The 23,325-nt window shown below is 40.6% G+C and overlaps 1 protein-coding gene across 5 annotated transcripts in view; it reads right to left on the bottom strand.

The window, feature by feature from the left end:
- Positions 1-23,325, bottom strand: part of LOC128879021 (uncharacterized) — a 275,403-nt gene that overhangs the window by 238,352 nt on the left and 13,726 nt on the right. For 3 of the 5 annotated variants that reach the window (XM_054127794.1, XM_054127795.1, XM_054127798.1), the window contains one exon: positions 14,571-14,658. The exons of 1 other annotated variant lie outside the window; for it this stretch is intronic. In XM_054127794.1, the coding sequence (XP_053983769.1) occupies positions 14,571-14,658 (88 nt within the window). Of the gene's footprint in view, positions 1-14,570; positions 14,659-15,812; positions 15,894-23,325 lie in introns of all 5 variants that reach the window. One more of the 5 variants, XM_054127797.1, reaches the window with a different exon arrangement.

The raw sequence follows: 23,325 nt of genomic DNA, 5'->3' as shown, positions 1-23,325 counted from the left end.
GCATCTGGCGCCACGTCTAATGACACATGCTTCGTATCGAAACCATTAACCATAGTTATACATATCAGAAGGCCTCGATTGGAAGAATATTTCAAAAATTTTATTTATTTATTGTCGCATCAGCTTGTAAGCCATTACTGACCACTGTGAACGGAGTGACTTATAGTCAGAATTACTAATTCTTACATCTAACAATAATTATAAATACTATTTAGTATTAAACGTATATTTTAGAAGGTCGTAATATCTTGTTGATTCTTGTTTATATTTCTTATTTCGAAAATTGTTTCAGTGTAAGATAATGTAATCTTTGTCGAATAATGTATGAAAGAAAGTTGAGAAAGCTCAAAGTTTCAAGATTCTATCTTGTTTCGGGTAACGGGAGATTAATAAAACCGAGCGAACCTATCTTCTTCTATTGAACTACACATTTCACTGGAAGTTACTTTTAGAACTTGGCGCAATCTCTTCGCAACAACAGTTGAACTAAAGAGCGGAGTGGGCAAGAAGTAAGAACAATGGTTGTATTACTCGCGATGAAATAAAATGGCCAATAACGCAACCGACGTAAAGATTCGCGGTGAATGCCCAGTTCCTCGGAGAAAAACTCAACAAAGAGAACTGGCATAGAACTTAAACCGTTTATCGTTTTCGCGAGCGAATGCTTCGAAACTTTCCGAAGTCAGGGGAAATAATATCAAACGTTTCGTTAATTATTCGCCCAAGAAGACGGTACGAACGAACAAAGGAGGCTGCTTAAAAACCTGGGTGTCGAGTGTCCATTAACCGTGCAGCCCTTACTGAAAATTTCCTAAAAGATTCGCCATTGTCTCGAACGGAAAGGCGTTTCGTTTAGCGAGAAAGTTGCACGTATTCCGCAAAATTAACACATAACTGGAACAGCAGCGAGGGCCCTTATCGGAGACAAAGTTAACTTTAACGTACTCAATCAATGGAAAAATCATAAAGATGAATATTCAATGCTACATAAAGTAACAATCCCAACTTTCACGATTGGAGCACAGCATATCAAATTTATTTCTCCTCAAAGAACCTGAAGTGCATCCAGCCCGTGGCAACGTTTAAGGTGTGCAGTCCCGCGTTACAGTTTTTGTTGCTCGTCGTTTCCGCGATACGGAGTACCATGAACAAGTAAGTACGTTGCAACATTTATGCCGTGACAGGAGAACGGGTTGTTGAGTGCAAAATCTGCATGTGACAAACGACCGGAGATACTTCAAAGCCCCTTCCACACGGTAATAATGAAATGACAAAAAGTTCACGCTTCGCGGGACTCGCATCCCTACTCCTGCAGTATATATCGAGAAAATTTCGAACAAAACGTAAGGTGAACGAACTTTTCGAGCTACTGAATCACTTTCGAGCGAGTGGGTCGCAGCCTGCGAGCAGGGGTTCAAATTGAAATTTTAAAGAAAAGATACCGAGTCGATTCACGAGTTAAAATTAAAAAGTAATAAAACAGCAAATTTTGTTGAATTTTCCTCTTGAACGCAGCGACAAAATTATGAGCGCGTTTGCTCGTTTAAGTACCTATTAATTAAATAACTACAATTACTACTCCTGCTCTGCAAAAAAAGAAACGTGCAAAGAAATTTTCAAGCATAGTACTCGAAAGAAAAGCAGTTAAACGTTCGAATGATACAGCAGAAAATTCTGTTTAAGGCTATTATTTAATCGCCGGGTTAAAAATTAAACAGGAGAACAAAAGTAAAAGATAAAGACTGTAATATACCCGGTAGCGATGATATCTACAAGAAGCACCTGGCAAAGAGATTCGCGGAGTGAATCCGCGGCAATTTCAAAGTAAACACTCCCTTTGAACCGTTCACAGAGGAAAGTAATAATTGTATACTTGACAAAAAACTTAAAGGTCGCGTTAAGTAACATCGCGCTTCAGCTTCGCGAACTAAACTTCGGGTACTCTACCGTCCACTTTGCAAACTATTACCAGCTTGTACTTTTACGAGAGAATACCACTAATCTATTTGCACTATCGTTAAGAAGATTTAATTAGTACTCTAGCGCCACCCGTCGTCCCTATCAATAGGATTGTTTAATAAGCGCCGATGCGAATTACTCCTCCTCGGTAGATAAAGCAAATTATCCGTTCGCATGCGAAGATTGCGCTTCACTTAAACGAGAAACTAAACAGGGGACGAAAACAAATAACAGAGGGGTGGATAACGCAAACGCGAGAACACGATATTTTCCCGCGGATCGTCTCTAATTTGATTGAAGTCGCGACCAACAGGAGCACTCGCTCGGCAACACGATACGCGAGAGGGCCTTTTAAGTAAATTAAAATCCGGTCGTGTCGATAAATTCAATAAGATCGCATTGTTCCTCGCGTAATCAGCAGGACCCTCGTCGCTCGTCGTTGAAGTCGATGAGCACGCGACGCGGACGAGCAATAGCCACCAATCGTACGCTTCCTATCAAAATTATGCAGTTTTCGATCCAAACGAAATAATCTGAAAATTCGTTTGGAAGCAAATGGATGAATAGTTGTAAAATAAACCATTGAATAATCTTCTTCGTATCCCGAAGTTATTTTTTGCGTTACCTTTACGCGAGTTTATTTTGATCGCAACTAAAATTAAAGTAGGGGTTACAGCGTACATGTGGAATTAATCGCGAAGATTATGTTTACGCAGCAACGATTGGTTAGATGAAATCCAGGCAGGGGGTTGCTTGATTAAAGCCTTTCAATCTGTTTCGCGTTTAAATCCTCGGCCCCTCGCCAATTGAACGCGGTTCGTTTCAGTTATATAATTATTCAAAGAGCGTCACGCAGTTTCGACTCGGTATTATCGGAAGATTATTCGCGTCGGAATAGAAACATGGTTTGATTCATGGAAACATTCGCGTGAGTAGGTATCGTGTAATGTTTACTAAAGGACAGGTCAACGTATGGGTGTGAAACTGCCCGAGTCAAAATTGCTCGATTCAATTAATATTATTAATTTTTTACGAACTAATCATACATACACTACTATTATTTGCATTTGTGACTGGCGAGTGTATTTGATTGAGTGCGAAGCAGTCAAAGAAATTGTTAAATATTAATATCCGTTAATACGTATTGACTAATTGAAAATGATTCACAACGACATACTATAAATTGAATCACTCCCAAAGCTATTTGCCATCCGGCAGAAATATTTAATTACCACCAACGCGTTGTTGAAATAAGATGTCATAAGCAAATATAAATTTCATTGCTACCGAGCACGCGAATACGTATCCGAGATCCATCTCCCCGTTTCCCGTCCCTCCCATTCACCAAATAACACTAATTAAACTCGTTTAAAATGACGGCTGTTATTTCAATCTAAACGAACGCGGTGACTAAATGGAAACCGTAATTGTTTCGAAGAGAAACGATATATTATCGAAAAACCAATACCTTCCCACAGTAGGAGAAAGGTTTTCGTTCGAGAAGATCGCATGACCTGCACAATCCTCGGTACGCTTAGCGGAACATCAATTGCCGTGCGAGCCACGGTTCCCGCCAAGCAACAGGAAAAGGAACTACGCTTTAAAGCTACTTTGATTACAATTTCGAAACTCTACGATCCTCTTCCAGTTCTCTTTATATCTTATACAAACGTTGCGTTTCCCCATGTCAAGTAGAATATGGAAATGATGACAATTTTTCAAACATTCAATTAAATTTACCAATTACTTTACATTAAGGATCTTAAATTTAAGATTTCTAAATTTAAGGGTTTTAGATTTAAACCATTCAGATTTGAGGCTTTTAAACGTAAGGCTTTTAGATTTAAGGCTTTTGCGGGTATTATTCCTTGTAATGTTCATAGCTTCCAGATGGTTGCCGCGTCTAATTTCAGCTTGTTGTCGACGTTTCGCAAACGTTGCAGTCTGCATCATCATCAGGGCTAGGTAGCTTCGATACATTTATTTAATTCTATTTCGTATCTCACGCGTTATTATACATATGCACGTAACAGTTACTTTCGCGTTTGTTCGCCACCGAGGAAACTAATTTGGAAGTCACCGATTCGCCCGAATAAAACGGAACGATCTCGACGAATGAAAGTTTCCAGAAACCGCAACGACGTCCCGCCGGTTTTTCCGTGGCGATTCTCGTTCGACCGATACGCGCATCCAAGGATTCGAACTTTCCGTGGTAGGAGAGCCAACTCTAGCCACCGTCGAGACGCACAACGCTCTGCAAGGAGTCTGATTAAAAATAACACTAGATCGGCTGCCATGTCTGAGCTTAAATAGCCGCATAACGCGCGGCGGAGATTAAACTGAGACCATGCAGCAGCCCGCCGAAAATACCTCTCGCAATCTGCTGCGCGAACACTTTGCGAACTGGCGCACAGCGATTCAAGAGCTGATGATGATGTTCCAGCTGAGTTAATTGGCTAACGCCCTGTTCGCTGGATCGACTCGGTTGCTCTCGAAGCCGAATAAGGACGAGTTGTTGCGGCTTAAATTAACCATTACGTAGTCACGAATACACCTAACCAGTTGATTCTAACCTTCCTCATTTGGGCTATGGTTTAGTTGATAGAATTAAAATGTGCCGATGGATACTTTGGAGTACGAGGATTTGGATGGCACTTGGTGTTCAACGTTGCTCTCGATGGCGGAGAAAAACAGCTGCTTTGAAACAAAAAGTTGAGAAATGCGGCTGTAATTCGTACATGGCATGTAAAAGCTGTGTAGAAATGTTTGAAAACGGTCATTTGACCAGTTGTGGTTTAGTGTTAATTAATTTAGGTGGACGCAGGTCGTTTCTATCGTGATCGATAACGTGAACGCTTCCATGAAACCCGCAGAGAGAAAAGGTTGAAGTGGGAATCGCGAGGAAGTTGCGTTTGGCTCTGACCGAGCCCCGGTTGCCTGTATTTGTTAGCAGCTAGAGGAAGTTCACCGCGCCTTCCGCTCAAACAGCGGCCGCGCCTAAGGATTCGAATTTTCAGCTTTCATCCACGATTCGCTGGGCCCCGTCAAAGCGCGAGTTTGATTAAAAATAGCGCTGGACCGCCAGTCAAACTTTAAATAACAGTCGAACGTTCGTGGAAAACGTGCGTCGACGCGACGACCGACCTACTTACGTCTCCCCTCGCATGCAGCTAATGATTCAGCAATTGCACATTCCCTGGCAATACTTTTCTATCGGATAAGAACGCGTGGAAATACCAGAGGATGAAAACTTACTGGAAACTGCTGGATAATGACACCGTCGCGTGTAATTGTGTCACCTGGTCTGCGCGTGATCGGTAATAGCAACGTTCACATGGGTCTAGGTAGATCCAATGTAGACTAAACTCGGTATTCATTGATATCTCAGACGTAATATTTGTTAGGAAGGCATCTCTGAAGTGAAACGGGAGCTATAACGGAGTCCTACCTATATCGTATCTGTTTGCGATATTTTTTTATTTACGTCGCCATCGATTCCAAAAAAATGACTTACCATTTATTGTACATTTACGTTCCGATCGAACGTGTCCGTGAAATGCTGCGTACTTTGGTATTAATCACGATGCAACTCAAACGACGCGACGGCACGTTCATTTCTTGTGCAAGCATTTACATTAAACGACCCACTTCCTGCCAATTTAAATTTACTATGTGACAGTGACGGATTAATTATTATCCCAAACGCGGTGATGCAAATTTGTCGCCGTTGTATAAAAAGCGACAGAAATTGTGTTTTCACGGTGACCTGGCTGCCCGAGCGCCGGCAAGAACAGATAAAATCGGAGCAATTAATTTATCCGACGATTCTTCTCGCCATTCACGATTTTATTTGCATAATGCGTTCGCTGTTTGCAATAGTTTCACCATTTCATTTGTTTGGTATTCTATTCGCGTCAATTGCGTTCATGGTTTGCACGGTAACACGTTGTATTGTTCGCGTTCGTTCGACTAGCAACTAATTGGAAGGTGTCAGCGTTGTGTTTAGAGAATAAATATAATTTATTTTTAATGCGTACGATCGCAGGATGAATGAAAAAAAAAATATCTCTTGATCTCGTGATTCATTTCGTTTTGAAATAGTTACAAATCGAGGATTTCTGAAGCTGGCTGATTTATGAATATGCTTGAATATGTAACACGCGCGACCGGCTGGGTACAATATCGTAATTGAAACGGCAATGCTAACGACACGATAAATTATGTAGGAATGACAACGACCACGCCACGTAATGGAATTAAATAAGAATAATGGAAACTAGGATTAACGAACGCGATGACCGCTACCAAACAATTGTTTAATTAAAAGTACTAATTTGACCAAAAAGATACTTTTGCAGTATTTCGCTAACTGTATTTAAACATTTACGCTTATAGGGAGGCGGGTCTGTGATGTTACGACGATGCAAACTTTAGTTCAATTTACGTTGCCGAGTCATTCTGTCAATTAAACCACTGTCTGCTGACGTTTCACACGTGTAAGTATTCTAAGCGTTGCTTCCCTGGAGGGTCAGCAGTCAGTGGATTAGCTGACTTCAAGTTGAACACCTGGAGGGACCTATTTTGCATATAGTTGCTCGAGCCCTAGTTACAAATTTATATATTCCGCGTGGATATCGTGCAACTTCGATACCACCGTGTTACACAGATTTTCCATCTTAACAGAGCGAAGAAAGATTCACGCAAACATAAGCGATCATAGGTTCGATTCCATTTCAATTATCGTTAACGAAGCTTAAACCATGAATCGAGACTGCACTCGAAACGGTTTTACACGTTATCATTTTCCACTCGGAATCTATTTATTCCGTTTCTCAAGTCTGCGAAGCCGTCTCGTAACAGTCGCTGAAACACGAGGAAGCGTCTGTAACGAAGTTAGGTACACAAATCAAGACGGAGAAAGAAAAGAATCGACCAAAGGCCACGGTATACCGAAGGAAATATTAATACAGCAGCAGTCTGTTCGCGACAAAGGCATCGATCATTTGCTTAATGGACGAACGAGATATTCTCTGTTTGCCTTTACCTGCAAATATCTTGAAAGCTTTGTCCCGTTGATACCGCTCGAACGTGCTTGTACTATTGAAACGAGCGATCAATCGCGAACCCTAACGCGCTCATTGTTTCGGACCATGAGACACGACCATTTATAGATGAAAACTCGAAGTGGAAACGCAGTGCAACTGCCGCGACCCTCGCCTTCGACGATCGATAAAATTTGAAGTTTTATAGAGGCTAATTACCACTGCCGCGGGTCGAAAATTGTGCGTACGATGATCACGAATAAAAATTCAGATAAATTTTCAACGTTGAGTACAAGTAGAGTGATCACAAACGATGGGAACGATAGCTGTATGGTTTACAAGGTGAGAGCTTCGTATTTGTGTAACAGCTAAAATTAATTTCGTGGTTTCCTTCGAACGATGCAAACGCGTTTCTGGCATTACAAACGCGTTAATCGTTGCGAGACAAATAACGAAGGGCTTCTTTCGAGCGAAAGAATATAATACTTTAAATGCAATTCGATTGGAAACAACAGTAGCAACAAATTGTGAACCATAATTGAGAAAGCGCTATAAAATCAAATGATCCTCTGTTCGTTCGGAGAGAGAAAACTCAAAGCCTGGCAGCTGATAACATTTATTCAGAGCAATTCGCTGAATTCGTAAACAATGCGAAAAAAAGGGACAACACGTCTTCCACTCGACAATTGGAAACGCAAATTCGAAACTCGTTAATATTACAAAGCGATACAGGTTTTGTAAATATGAATACATTCGTGTTGGCAGATTATTTCACTTTTCAAAATGTCACCCTATAGGGACATCGCAACGATGCGAATAATTAATTTCGTAACAATTGAACATTGAATATAAAATTTCACTCGTCTCTGTCGTTCGCATTCATTTTTAAACGAATATTTTTTAACGGAACATCGAATGGCGATTGCTTTGTTTTACTCTTCAACTTGCTTCTCGAAGACTTTTCCAACAGCGTGGACCAAAGTCGAAACGACAAAATGCTACGTAAAAAATTTCATTTCGCGTCCATTCGTACGGTTGACAACGCGACCCGTTTCAGGAAGGAAATCCTTTAGCAAGTTGACCACTATATTTTGCATTTACTTTCAGCCGGGCCAGTTTTGTTTGCGCTGTAAATGAAACCAGATAGTTTCGTGGCCACGGCACAGCGGGACTCAAGTAAATAACACAGTTGATTTTGCTCGACGTTACTTTGCCCAAGTCATTTCGTTCATTTTGGGAAACTAGTTTCGCTCTTCACTCCAAAACGTTTCGATGCAGCGGCGAGAGGAGTTTGTAATCGAACTGTCAGACATCCGACAAAGTAACAACCTCTGACGCTCTTGCTGTCTTATAAAACGAGATCTTCGTGTTCGGGGGAGCGTTTGGATTATTAAACTACCATTTAACGACCAACGGAAACGAGGAGATATACATATTATTCAATGAACATTCTAACGAGCAGTTGTTCAGACTTCGGTTACCGATGCTTTCAAACTGAATTCGTTTAACTCGCGCGGTGGCCAGAACCGTAGACACGCGATGTTCGGAAACTGGTAAAATCTGAGGGCAACGTGTATCGCGATCGCGACTGCCAAAAATGAAAAATGAACGGAAAGCGTAATCGATCGACTACGGATTTCGCGGAATAGAATTCTCTGCCAGTCGTCGTTTCGCGTTATCTCGTAGAAGGGGCTCGAAAGTGGTCGTAACAGGTGACAAATTCATAGCGAAATACCGAAGCTTGAACCGCATCGCGAGCCTTCCACCAACGTCCCCACAAATCATTTGTCACGGCCTCGACATTAATTAGAGGTCTCCGTTTCACTTGAACTGAACCCTATCGTCGTGCACCGTGCGAGAGAATTTCAGTCGTTCGAATCCCTTACGTTTGTCACTGATAAAATAATTGCACCTCCTCAAACACGCAAAGGGAACAGTAAATCAGCTCCAAATTCCTGGATTTCTAAGCAATTTTGAGCCACGTTCGGTTGGCCCGTTTTGTTTCTAACGAAATTTCGCCGGATACGTCGGTAAATGCAATTACTACCCCGATATTCAAATGGTTGAATTAATAGGCAAAGTTTTGTGATATTCGCGTATTAATGGACTCCGTGTTTCAGTTAGAGTTTGATTTTCTTCGTGGAAGTTCGCGAAAATCTAATACTTGCTAATATAACTTTGCACGATGGTAAATGGTGACCCAGAGGAATAGGAAACAACAGACGGCTCGCGATGAATGTCGCGACGTTCTTTTGCAATTTCCGTTTAATGCAATCTGGAAGATTCTTTGCCTTGTTAGTACAATTACTCCGTTGTCGGGCAGTTGAGCAGTGTGATCTCGCAATTAGGCGCAGTAATTCCAATCTTCTTGTAGAGGAATCGGAATTCGGTCAAAGTTACTCGCCAAAGCCGGCAAACAATCTCCAACGAAATTCTCCCTCGGACATTAATCATTTTTATGTACTAAATCGTTTCACGAATACCTTTCCTATAACTTTGAAAGTAATAACTCTTTTGAAATAATAGAATATAAATATCTTTTGAAGACAAGCTGAAAATAATCTTGCTAATTTCTTTCCTCGTTAAATTCTTATTCTGTTCATATTTAATGAACGCAAGAGACTTATAGTTCCATGTATCTATTAAAAAATTTCACCTTCAATAATACATGGATTATTTTCAGCAGAATTTGATTAAATTAAAGTTACTTCATAAATAATTACCATAGCGTACATCACACCAGAGAATTTCCCACGGCGCTACCTAATCAAATATTTAAAATATCAGGCAGACATTGTTGTACTAAAAAAAAAAGAGCTGCAAAAACGAGTGCAAACTCTGAAAAATCCACAACTCGATTAAACCACATCCAGAATATGTAATCCTCCATCGGAAAGCGCATACAGAGTTCTGTTCGCGAGCACGTGGGAAACGTTCAGCGACAACATTTCATTTTTCGCGAAATTATCGGGTCGTTTCACGCTTAGCAGCCCCGTGCACAAGCAATCGGCGCACATTCAGCGTGCAAACTCACACGGCTGCAGCCACGTTGCAACGTGGACTTATTGCGAACTGGTTATCATAAAGACGCCTGTCGCGAAAAAGCGCCGAGCTTTTGTAGGCATTTCCCGTTTACAAGCGATGAGCGGAGGAATCGAATTTCAATAAAAATTACGTATCGCTTGTCGACACCTGTACACACGCGGATACGCGATCGATAGAACCGGAAATCGCAATAAAACCGACAGGCGAGGAGATCGGGTGGGGCGTCGAACGAGAACCGTGGGGCAACGAAAATCGCATTCGCAGGAAGTTGCTCGAGGTACAAGCGAAATTAAAAGGAAACAAGGTGTTCGGATATTTGGCGAACAGTTCGGAGCTCGATGCGCCCAGGGTGTTTGTACACTTACCAGGGAAGAAACTGTACCGATTTTAACCTAGGTTTTCAAGATAGACGCTGGAGTGAATTTAGGCGAAATTTGAATTTTCTTGGGTTTTTAAAGCGGAGTTGTTGTATAGTGAATTATGAAGCATTAATGCAATCATTCAGCCAAAAATATTGTTACATTTGAAAAAAGTGTGTTTAAGACCAGTCATTTGTCTGATTACGGTAGAAATAGGTGAAAATGATCGGTAGGTTTAGCGTTAACGATTGAGAGATATCAAACGCAGAAGAAAGTAACCACTACCGACATCGTTTCCCACAAACGCTGAAGTTTCGACGGAAAACGGTTGTTTCGCAAGCATCGCATGACTATGTCGTATAACGAATAAAATTATGTCGCGAATTACGCCGCACCCCGTATACAGAACTCGGCGGTGAACGTCGAAACCATTTCATCGCTCGTCCATTTCCTTTTAATGCTGCACATTGTTTCGATCGACTATAATACAACATAAACGCGATATCGACGAATAATAAAATGAAACACGGAGAGAAAATATTTTACGCTTCGATGTTTCGATACACTTTGCGTTACACAATCGAATTCCCAGTGCATTGTTTGCACTTAGTGCGCGAATGTAATCAAAAAACAACCGAAACGTTTGCGGGTGGAAAACAATAAAACGGCGCACAATGCCAAAATCGTTTGCCGTGGATGAAAGTTGGAAACGTTTCGAGCTTGGGGAAATAATGAACTTTTTCTGCTCCGGCCAATATGATCATCGACGGATTGTAACAGAGGTAAAGCAAACAATTGCTTGGGGTTTTCTTGCTACAATTGCTACAATTTTAATCGTCAAGAAAACATTTTTTTCTAGATCAACTGTGTTTAAACTACCTGGTTCGATGGTGCGATAGTTGTTTATCATTTTAATTCTAAGCGGAATTTGCCCAGATCTGTATTTTGTACGCAACAGAAAATTGGCGAGAAAAAACTAGAGGCTCCCAGCTTTTCCCTAAGAGGCTCGTGGGATTGCTTTTATTTACGCTAATTTGTGTCTTCGCGGAACCGTAGACTAGGAGAAGTCCAATACCGTGAAGTCACGCAGTCGGAAGTGCATCAAAATCCGAGCATACTTATCAAACCTTCGAGCGTTCGCAGCACGAACCCGCGATCATGCCACGTAGAGCTAGAATTGATTAGAATTTTGCAGAGACCATTGTGAATTGCGTGAATTGCACTAAAATGACTCAATTTTGTTCGCTTTCATAGTAAAACTATTATATAATTGTCGAACAAAAATTGTGTGAAACATAGAGGGATTTCACATACACAAAAATTATTTTAACGGTTGAATTACAACAAAAATTGTGTAAGTAACCCTCTAGATCATACCGAAAATGGTAGGAACTATATTCTTTGACTTAATTTTCCTCTCAAACGTTTATCGACAGATTTCCTTTTTTGCTACATCAGCAAATAGAAACTGAATTAAATTCGTGCCAATGTAAATGTGTGAAACCTTTTACTGTTAATTGCACTAAACGCTGTCAATAGGTTTCGATTGTATGAGGCTTTATATTTCACAATTATATCGACAATAGCAGTCTGAGTACTAATGAATAGCTATTGGCGGCAATACGGATGTCATAATAACAAACATTCATTAGCACTGCCAGTAATTATTTGAACAGTTGTGCGTAACGCAAATGCGGCAGATTTCGTCGTAAAAATTCAGCCACGCAATTACACTGAATTTATAGTACGATTAATTTTGCAGCGGCACGCGATATCCCAACTTCCTCTCTCTTTTTAGAGTCTGTTCTTCCAACACACCGATTCAATATTTATTCGTTTCGTTGAAACACAAAACATTATTTATGCATTTATAATGCTTGCCAAACTTATACAAATAAATATCCTATCTTTCTAAAAACCTATTAAAATGTTAACTTCCCCACAGAGAAATAAACTAAATAGTAAGCATTTTTCAACGTTAATAATAAGCATTAGGGGAATAGCAAACGCTTTGAAGTAATCGTGTGACGCATACGTTAAAAAATTGACAATAACACACGTTCTACAAATAGTTTATATACATGAAATGGAATATGAAATTGCACGACGAAACCGTACTTACACGGTTTCCAAGTGTTTCCTGCTAAACACTGCGTAGTTATACAGCGCAAACGCGTATATTGGAACTGTGCAGGATGCTTTGTAACCAACGATGTAGGAAAGCGATAAAATTCGTAAACGCGAAACGAGATTTCCATTTTTACTCGGAGAACCGTGTTGCAATTGCATTTAAAACTGTATTCCATTCAGCTACACCGATTCGTTTCTTTCAATTAACTTTAACTTTTCGAGCAATTTAGGTAATATTCCAACCGGTTTCGCAGGCAATATAACATTACTCTATTCGGGAAATTTTCACCCTGCATTTAGAAAGCGAACAATCACGAGTGGAATAAAATAATCCGTTTCTTTAAACGCAAAGCAAACCCGCTATCAGATATAGCTTGATATTCGCTAATAGATAATAAATCGGTATAATCACTTCCATTTCTAGATTTTACACTCCACTATAACGGAGCAAAACGAAATGAATGTTCAAAGACAGCCAAACGAAGAGCTTCCCAGATACAGTAGGAACTTTCTCATCCGGAAGGAACGTTAATATATTAACAAATTGCACGAATCTCCGTGGAGAAGTTCATTGGTACACGGCCAACTGGGCATCCCGTAGCACAGGAAATCCGAAAAAGAAACAATGAACTAAAATTAAGAATGTTACGATGGCGCGCACTCCGCGAGCGTGTGGGCTTCCGTGGATCCCATTTTCTCTGGATAATTAGGAGAAGAACTTTGGCCAGAAAATACCTTACTTCCAAACGAGTATTCCTCGAACTCGTTCCTGCCTTTTGCTTTCATTTTATAAATCGTTAAAATCTTGCCGGGAAAGCAATTAATTATTGCACACTTTAAAACGACCGCGTACACGAGGAAATCTACCGTGTGAGAACTAAATTTAGTAATTAGACAAAGTTTAGCCGTACAGAAAACTTCGAATCGATTAGCTTCGTTTCGTTGTTCTTGTATCTATGCCAAGCTTGGCTTACCATCTGTTATTTCGTTTCTTTTATTCGCTCGAAGAATTAGTTGAATGTCACTTCCTTTCCGTCGCGTTAAACATACGTTAAACGAATCCAGAATAAATGAGCTTATTCAAATTTATAGAGAAATATTAATATTAACATATTAATGTATAATTCATAAACATGTTATACGTGCATTTTTCGTACGTTTTCCATAATTATACATGGAAAGTAAATGCATAAAATTGACGATTTATCATTAACTCTGAGTTCATTATAATTTTAGAATAATATCTTGCGATTTTACAGAAAAGAGAGAGAGAGTAAATGTTCAAAAGCTATTGGGAAATATTTGTTGATACGATCGAGTATCAAATTTAGTTACGGGTTGATGTTACGCTTAATATTTCAAGAATTGAATTATCTTCTGACAAATACCGAAGATCATACTCTTGTTATTTGCAACTCGACGATTCGATATACAACGTTTCGTCCAATTAATTTATCATCGAGCGTAATTCAGTGTAAACGCTAGAAATCGGGCGCGGGATTTCACCACTTTTATTTCACCCAATTAGCCGACTTTTCGATTATCCGTACCTTCCTTAGTTCCAATTACCACAGGTAATCGGAGTTCTTTTCCGCTTTCAGAGAACGCTTCGACGCACAAGAGGAAACTCGTGAAAGCATTAAAAGAAACGAATTACATTCAGCATACCCGACAGATTACATTAATACAAATCTCAGATTGTTTCAGAGACAAAATCGGAATACACCGTTCGTACATTTGACTCCGCTCGACAAAGAGGATTAATTCGATCGGATAACATAGCGCCAATTGGTTGTTTGTCTCTTAATCATTGGAAAACAGGCGACGAAACGTTATAGACTTTTAGAAAATGTTGTGTCTCGTGTCACCATGTGAAATGACAATATAAAGCAACGAAATATATAAAGAATAACAACAAATACTATAAAGGATGAAAGAAAACAAAATATGAATGAATCCGAGAGATAACGACACGCAATCAAGTATTGCATTCAAATAATCTCGAATGACAGGGATTATCGATTCATCGACAAACCTGGCCACACTTCTAGTCGTCTTTGCTCATCGACCCAGAGACTCATCTTCTCTTCATCGTCGAGAATGCGTAGCGAAAAATATCTCACCTGCAACAAAATGAAACCACACTATTAATCAGTATACGACTCGAATGTTCGAAAAAATATTCAACCACTATCGTGTTCTTTTTATAAAAATGTACAATTGAAAATGAATTTTCATTAAAAACACTCATTAAAACGTCCGTCGTCGGTAAAAAAAAAGAACATCAAAAAAGAAACTGGAAACTGAAAAGCTCGGAAGTTTGGAACAGTTTGGAACAGCTGAAACTTCTCATTCATTATTTATCACTTTTCGTTCTGCTCCTGTTAAAAGCAATGAAAAGTAGCGAGTTTTATTTTCGAGCCAAATAATGGGAATTCTCTGGGGCTGTTCGTTGAAGAAAAATGCAAGTTATTTTTTCGAACCTATTATTACGCACTGCTTCAGCGAAAAAGTACATGAAAATAAAATAAATTCAAATATGCTACAAATAATTTTAATTTAATTCTATTCTGGAAGATTATCCCTATAACCCCTCTTTATTGAAGAGGTTTGTCAAGAAGGTAAAGTTTTCAAGCGCACCGTTAAGATCGAAGCAACGTTAACATCGACAGTAGGACACTTTCTAACCGATAACGTCCAGTTGTATCGCGTCTCAGGCGCTATCATTTGCTATTCCAGAACCAATTTCCTCCGCATAAAAGGAAGAACCGCGCGCTTTATTGCAACGTTCATGCTGAAGCGCTGAGATATTCAAGAAGGTCTGCCGGCGCGGAATAAAACACGGCCAACGGAGGATAAGTTTCATGGCCTCGTGTCAATAACGTCAGTGACTTTCTGTGTTGTTAATAAGAAAATCGTACGCCGCGGTTTCCGACACTGCAAAAAGTTCCGTATTATATCTTCGAGCAAGAGCGAGAAGCACGGTTGCTGTAGTGGGTGTCTCGATTGCTTTTAAGTAATACGTAACGCTAACGAAGATTGCGTCAATGGCTCATGCAATATCAACAAGTCTGGTATTTCACTGAAGATATTATGAATAGACGTAAAAATCTTTAGAAAAATAATGAATCAAATTATAACTCTTGTTCATATTTAGTATTCACAGGGAGAAGGGTGAAAAGGGTGCTTTATGAAGCAATGAAACACAAATCGTGCACAGACAATCGAAACGTTCATGAATGATAAAACGAAATAACATTCCTCGCATTCTACTCACGCAATCGTCCCAATTAACCCCTATATAAATCCGCCCCTCGTGCTTTCGGCTCACTCCCGTTCCTCTTCGTATCGCTCGATCCTACATCGGCAAATATAAATTTATTCCGGGTCACGATAAAATCAAGACAAACGGAATTTTCTATAAATATCCACGCTTTCGGGGAAACACGCCAACCATGGTCGTTTGTACCAGGGATTCTCAACGAGATCGAAATAGATATGACCCCCATGGAGCAAGAGTGTAACCTTTTATGATTATAAAATATAGTTCTACAATTAAAATACTGATTTTTATTCGACTAGCAATAAGAACAAGGGATACTTCGTCTTTTATTTGTCCCTTGTGTTTTTGATCTTCGCAAGAATTTTGACCGTTGCTGGCCACGAGCCAAAGGAAGTTGAGAAACGCTGACTAACGTTAATTTGGTTTACCAATCGATGTTTCGAATAACGCCGACCAGATTTTTAACCTTTGCGTATCTAATTAGTGGCTAGTGGGAAAATCCTTGTAAACAACGAGGTGCAATATTTCTCCCCCTTCACCAGCCCCATTGCCTCAAAGTGAAGAGAATATTATCTTTCTCTCTGACGGCAGCTATGACATGAAAATTCATGAAGGGATTATTTCCCTGGCAGCGCGATTTAACGACTATTCCGGGGCATATTTCCGCAAGAGAAACAATGGGCGAGAAACCAGACTTTTCGTCCTCTAGATATTTGCAGCAAGATTATCAATACAGAGTCGACGTCGAGAATTCTTCCTTTTTTCCGCAGATTTATTTCATCACCAATTGATATCGACATTTCGGAACGAAAATAAATACTCGGAAGATATACTGCATCGGGTCATGAATACCTTTACGTGACTTCTATTTAAGAACTATCATTTTGTCGCAATTTTTTTTTTTGTTCGAAAAATTGTTTACGAAATAAACGCGAAAATCGCCGGATAATCTCTGCGAACCCTACCATAGGTTAATGAAATTCCATCAGAAAAAGAGCAATACTTCTTTATAGGAGAGCTCGACGAATGGATCGATTTCCCCAGTGCACGTGATAACTGGTATTTACTCGTCGATTGATTTAAGAATAACGATCGAATAACGTTGAACATTTCGACGCATAATCGAGTAAAAGCAAATATATTTTAAGAAAAAATAATAAACTTCGGACGAATCGATACAGTTCGTGGACATTTGTCAATTCTTTGAGTAAGGTGAATAAATCCGTCCGACACAATTTATCGTCCAAAATTTCTAGTCAACGCGTTTCCTGACGACTCCGTTACCATTCGTAAATATTTGCCCGGGGTTAATTTAGCGCTTCGTTAAACTAATGTTGACTATAAAAATCGTCGATTAACAGCTTCCCTCGTTAATCCTTCCTCACGCGGGGAAAAATACAAGAACGAAGGGATTGTCGCGCGCAAAGCACCTTCTATTTTATAAGCTTATGTAAATAAGCTTCGGTTAACTCGAGGCGGAGGGTTGAGGTTGATGCTTTGTGTTCAAAAGAATACGTGCACTCCGTACGGCGTGCAACGTTCAAAAAAAATTAATTAACGCCGAGGCTCCCGCCAAACAGCGCGAAAATTCGCGTCGATAACGCAATTAATTTTTTGCCCAGGATCCTGCCGAGTCGAGACGTCGGCTCGTCGGCTGCTCTCTCCTTTGACTCCCGACACGTGCGGAAAATAGAACGGGTAACGCGTCGGGACGAGTGCGATAAATCTGCACGGAACTCGCATAAATCATCGCAATATTTCGCCCGCGTATGCGATAAACTTAAACGAGATTTCCACTCTCCTTTTTCGTCCGGGAGTAAATCTTCGAAAATGAAAAAAAAAAAACAAGGGAATTCCTTGCGATTCGTTTCTGGAGACACATTTCGTTCTTCCTCCTCCATCTCGTCGTGCGAGGGAGGGGAGAAGTTGAAAGTTCGGCGATGGCAAGAACGACGGTTATTTCAGGGAAAACATTCTCGGTGGAAAAGGGAAACGAGATTCGAGGGAAGAAGATATTGATGCGTGAGCTCTAATACGGACTCGCGTTATCGAGGTGGAAAGAATCTTCGAGACGTGTCGCCAACCCGCAACCGATTCTGATTTAATGCCTATCTTTCTTTCCTTTTTTTCTTAAAACGAAATCCCCTCGTCGTTCGACGCGAACCTCTCGCGCGATTTAGGATCCCGTTAATCGATACTTTACGACTGAGAAAAACGTGAATATCGATCGAACAACTTCTCGGTGCGAAATAACAAGGACTGGTGTTTACGAGTCTACACTCAAGCGGTATTTATTGAAATAAGACTGAGGAGATTTCGCGCATTCACGATGCCCGGTGATGTGGAAAACGCGGTTAGAGCATACGTGGAGTTTCAGAGTACAATAATATTAACATTTGATTTCATTCTGCTCCACTATTTCATCGATCCAGATAAACGAATCTCCCGCGGAGCTTGATACACGCCTCTTTCATCTGGGGCGAAAAGAATTGAAATTTCGAACGAATGTTGATTTGTTCGTACGAGGTGGATACTCCTCGTTATTCTGTCCGGTGATACAACAGTGTCCTCTTAAAATACACGAACACGAGGATACGCAACGTGGTTTGTTCGGAGGAAATTCTTTACGAGAGAAATCACGTGGAACAATGAACGGAAAATTGCACGGTGAAACGAACGATTTGTAATAGAAGACGTGCGCGACGAATGAAAAGGAACGACAATCCAACCGGAGCCTTTCATTTGAAAAAAGTAGCCTGTTCTTAATGAAACGATCGAGGCAAGTCGAATTTTGCGATTCTTCGATTATTCTTGAATTCGATAAAAAGATCCATTGTAAACGTGGATTTCGTTCGTTATTCTGTACGCAAAGCAAAACTTTTAAAGGAAAAACAAAAAGACTTTCCTTCTAATAACCGGAAAGGTTACCATTTCTATAACCAGTTTTTATATCAGGAGTAACAATGTCACTTGTCAAAAGAGGTCGATCGCAAAAGCGGAACTCTGCGCTCAATCGTATTACGTTTTCAACCAAAGACAAAAAAACCTTTCCTCTAATTAAGGATAAAATTTTCCGAGTATGTAAAGGGCCACAGATCTCAGACCACGCCGAAACGAGTTTATTAACGACATGTTCTTTTTTTTTCCATCGACGTTTCTCTTCCAGCATCGCTAAATTTCGTTTCTTTTTTTCCAACGGGATATTGAAAACGCCCGAACAAAGGGATATTTTCCCTGAAAACACAGGGAAATAGTGAAAGCGCCCTTACGACATGAATGGGGACACAGTTTGCCAACTGTGCGCCATCTGGAACACCCTCCACCCAATCTTTTAATTGATCGGCCGACCAATTAAAAATACATACTCGGCGACTACTGGTCCCCGACACGACCAGGGTTACCACGAATAGACAACTACAACATCCACACTCGGATTCAATAACGCTTATTATGCATCGCTATTGAAATCCTCTCGATCGCGATTTTTTATTCGTCGAGATGAAAATGTTATTCTTGCACGTAATACTCATAAATGTGCACAAAACTGGTAAAACAGTAGCGAAGAAACAGCATAGAACTCAAAACTCTTTTAACCGTGGTCGTCCTTTGAACAGATCGCGTCGAAAGGAAGAAAAAAAAATAGTCAGCCACAAAGACTTTGCTAACCGATGCGCAACGTTCATTGGGCCAATAGAATCTTCGATATTGCCCTGTTACACGGTGCCCCGCTTTCCAAGCCATCTGTTCCCGTGTTACAGTGACCATTTCGTGAATTTATAAAACTTCTTCTCATCTCGTTCTCCGTCGAAACGATTGCGTTTAGTCTCAGACAACGACCCTGCTTCAGCTTGCCGCAATTTCCGACACGTCGAGTGGGTTTCTAAGACCATCGCCGGTGTACCGAACTTGTCCGTTCTCGCTGCTGTTTCGTCTATCTCGGAATCAACGGACGACGACGACCACCAACGGCACAATAAATTGCAGACCAAGGTATCGAAAGCGTATCCCGTTTATAGAGCAAACTTCTGACGGGATGGACGTTTTAAAGGGGAAAAGTTACGTCGAAAATAACCGATACTCGCGCGGCTTACATTAGTCTGTGATTTTGAAGCAGTCTCCGCTCGGAACGGAGAGGTAAAGCTCGACACGCGGCTACCGCAACCTCGAATGGACGACCTTCTTTAACAACCTATTATGTTTAATAATTACAGCAGCCTCGGGGATCGATAACTATCTGTTGTTCCCTCGTACGTGTCTTTTTTTAACTTGAATTTTTCGCTCATCTTACGTGCCGCAGGAGTGGGGCAAATTTTACTCGCGTTACCGCCTGATAGGAGACCCGATAGCGATACCCTAGTAGTAAACGAATCGTGAAGCCGAAGAGTTTAATTCAAGCATCGACAGATTTAAATCAAAAGGGAAGCGAACGATCGTTCTGAAAGAGATATTTAATTCTGTTCGTTCCGAGAGGTTGATCATTATTACGCGAAAAGGGAGAATGCTTTCGGTCGGAGATGTAATCAGCGCAAAGAATCGAGGACAGTACCGCCGTGAGTGCTTTCCGATGAAGCGAAAATATGGAAGGCAGAGGTGAACGCAATTTTCAAAATTTACTGTCTCGTTTCCCGGAGCTAGTTCGAAGGCTCGCCGAATGACCTATTTAAACCTTATGCATTCTCCTCTCTATCGAAGATCCTCACCGGCTGATAATCTGACAAATGTCCGATAACTTATCCTCTTACATATCCGAACTGTTTCTATCCCGTCTTAGCTTAGAATACGTCCTCTCTAGCTCGCGAAGATGCTGCAACCGCTACATCCCAAGTGAGTTATCCTCCAGATAGGTTAATCTAATGTCAACCGAGCTGGTATTACAACGACCGGGAACTTCTCTTCTTTCAGGATTAACGAGAAGGAAAACGCGCTTGTAAGTAGATTGAAAAATTGCTCAAATTGCACTTGTAATCGTACGACATCTCGATTTGGAGATCCGATGGCGGATCGATATTGATTGGAAAGTGATTCGAAGGTAAACGACAAGATAAAAAGAGAACGCGCGGCGCAGATATAACAAGAAAAAAGGAAGATAAAATTACACGAGGGAATCGAGGTTTCAGAATGGCTCGGTGCAACGGTGATGTCCCTGTTCTCTTACTCCCATTCCACTTCCACCCTCGAACTACCCTTGGCGACGCGGTATATGTATGCAGAGCGAGTTTATGCACCGCAGCTGACTATGATATCGCATCTTTCTATACACGCACACGTGCACTAACTTTACTACAACCGTTTATGTATATTGGCCCATTATCGTGTACCTTGCACACTTCCTTTCGAAGTTGTCGTCTAATATACTTCCACGTAAATCTAATTACACCCATTATCGATATATCCGGACTACAGTCTCGCTGGATTCGTTTTAGCTACGTTTATCTTATCGTTTTATTTTTATTACCGCCTGGTCATTAATTTACTTTAACCAATTCCGAGTCCTGCGGGAACAATTGTTTTACTTTGACGTAGTACCCGTGTATCGATTCGACCCAGTGATTCTCAAGCTACCGTGAACCCCTTAAACGAAATTTAAATTACTAGCGTACCTCTGGAGTAGAAATAAAATAGATGCGACAAATTTTTTTTTTAATTTCCTGAGTAATACTCGACACATGAAAATACCGTGACGTATTCCTCGGTATATTTGTCGCTTAATTATTTTCTAATTATTCAAAGAGAGTACCAAAGATACATTTAGCTCACTGTCAACGCGAATTCCCCAAGCTACCCGCGCATGTACACCACGAACATTCAAGTATTCGCGATATTTTATCCGTGATGCATGGCCTCGTTGCCAGTTCCTGACGTAGCGGCGGTGCACAAAGCAAACCGTCTCGAATAAACACGCGATGCGAAAGAGTTTTAAAGTCCCGTTCAATTTCGAAAGAATGGAGAGAGAAGAAAAAAACAAGAAGAGGAATTGATCGTCGCGTGGCACGTCGTTGATACGTATCGTCTCGAAATACTACCGTGCCCCCTAGACCACCCGGGACTTATCCTTTATCGCCCTGGAATCATAATCCGGCTAGGCGCAAAATTTTTTCCAAACTTTTAGTTGGCGAACAAGTTAACCCGGCCTCCTGGGAAAAGTAAATTGACGCGCCAGCGACCACGCAACTACGAAAATTATATTTTACGGAAAATTGAAACGTAACTTCGTCGAATGACGATCCCTTTCCGTAGAACAAGGTTCAACGTAACTAAATTAATCCACGGCCCAGACACTTCGGATTTCATTACGAAGGTATCTTTGTGTACCTGAATTAAGGAAATATTTTTTAATCAAAAAGTAATACGCTTTCTCGTATAGTCAATAGTCATGCTTTTTCCATTCGATATTACGCAATCAAATGCTTGCCCTTCCATTTCATTCCGTTTCATTCCGTTCCAATCAGCAATCGTTCATTTTGTGAAATGTCCCTGTGCCCGACGCATGTACGCGTAATTTCGAAAATGTTCGAATTAAAATTCAGGATTACTAATCTTTGTGCAAACCTCGCACATACATTTGCCTGTCTATGAATCAATATTTTTGGCTGTAAATGAATTTTTCAAATTCGTTTCATCAAGCAACGTATCAGCGGGGTTCGTATCTCGCCCTGTATATTTGATTGAATCGAAATAAGCCAAACAACCATCTTTGCGACACGGTTATTAAGCGCGTTGTGCACAATTTACAATCTAACCCGGAACAGTTGAAAGCCGAACGACCAGCGCGATTAATGCACACCACAATCAAATTAATAATGAAATTACGATCCGTCATCTTTGACTGGTGAACGCCATTGCGTATTCAGGCAAAGTGGCGTTCGTTATCCTGCATTCACATCGTCGGTCAGGGATTCGCTTTCGAATTGCATTGGGAGCAAACGCGAAGGAATATGGACAAAAATGCGAGCGGACTGGTCGAGGGAATTGGTCGCAATTTCCACCATTCTCGCGCGAGAGAATTCTTTCTGCTACGATAATAAGGTCAGATCCTGAATCAACGGAAACATCTATATACATTAAACATCCTCGAAAATTGTAATTGCTCGCTGGAAACCAGCGTCGGGCGGGTCCATCCGTTTTAAATTCGAGCTGCATTCCGGTGAAACGTTATATTTCCGTTCACGTTTCCCCAGCGGTGGAAAACGACACACACGTCTTTCATTTTTGTGTCTCGAGCCGATGGTCCTACGTGGATGTAACATTTTTATGTAATAATTGCAGGTATCGCTTGGAATCGAGTTAACGAACACCGATGCCATCTCAAGCATGTTGTTGATGTTTATCGAACGTTTCTCGTATCGAAAAAATCGTTCTCGTATCGAAAATCGATCCTGTATTCTTTACCTTCACATATTTAATTAACTTTGATATCGATCACTTTTGAGTAGATACACTTTAATATTGTTATTCGCAGAATTCATTAACACGTGCAATTATGTCATATAAAACTGGTAATATTTGA

The sequence above is a fragment of the Hylaeus volcanicus genome, chromosome 6 (assembly GCF_026283585.1).
Source record: "Hylaeus volcanicus isolate JK05 chromosome 6, UHH_iyHylVolc1.0_haploid, whole genome shotgun sequence".
In the NCBI taxonomy this organism is placed as follows: Eukaryota; Metazoa; Arthropoda; class Insecta; order Hymenoptera; family Colletidae; genus Hylaeus; species Hylaeus volcanicus.
This window is presented reverse-complemented; position numbering and strand designations above follow the sequence as displayed.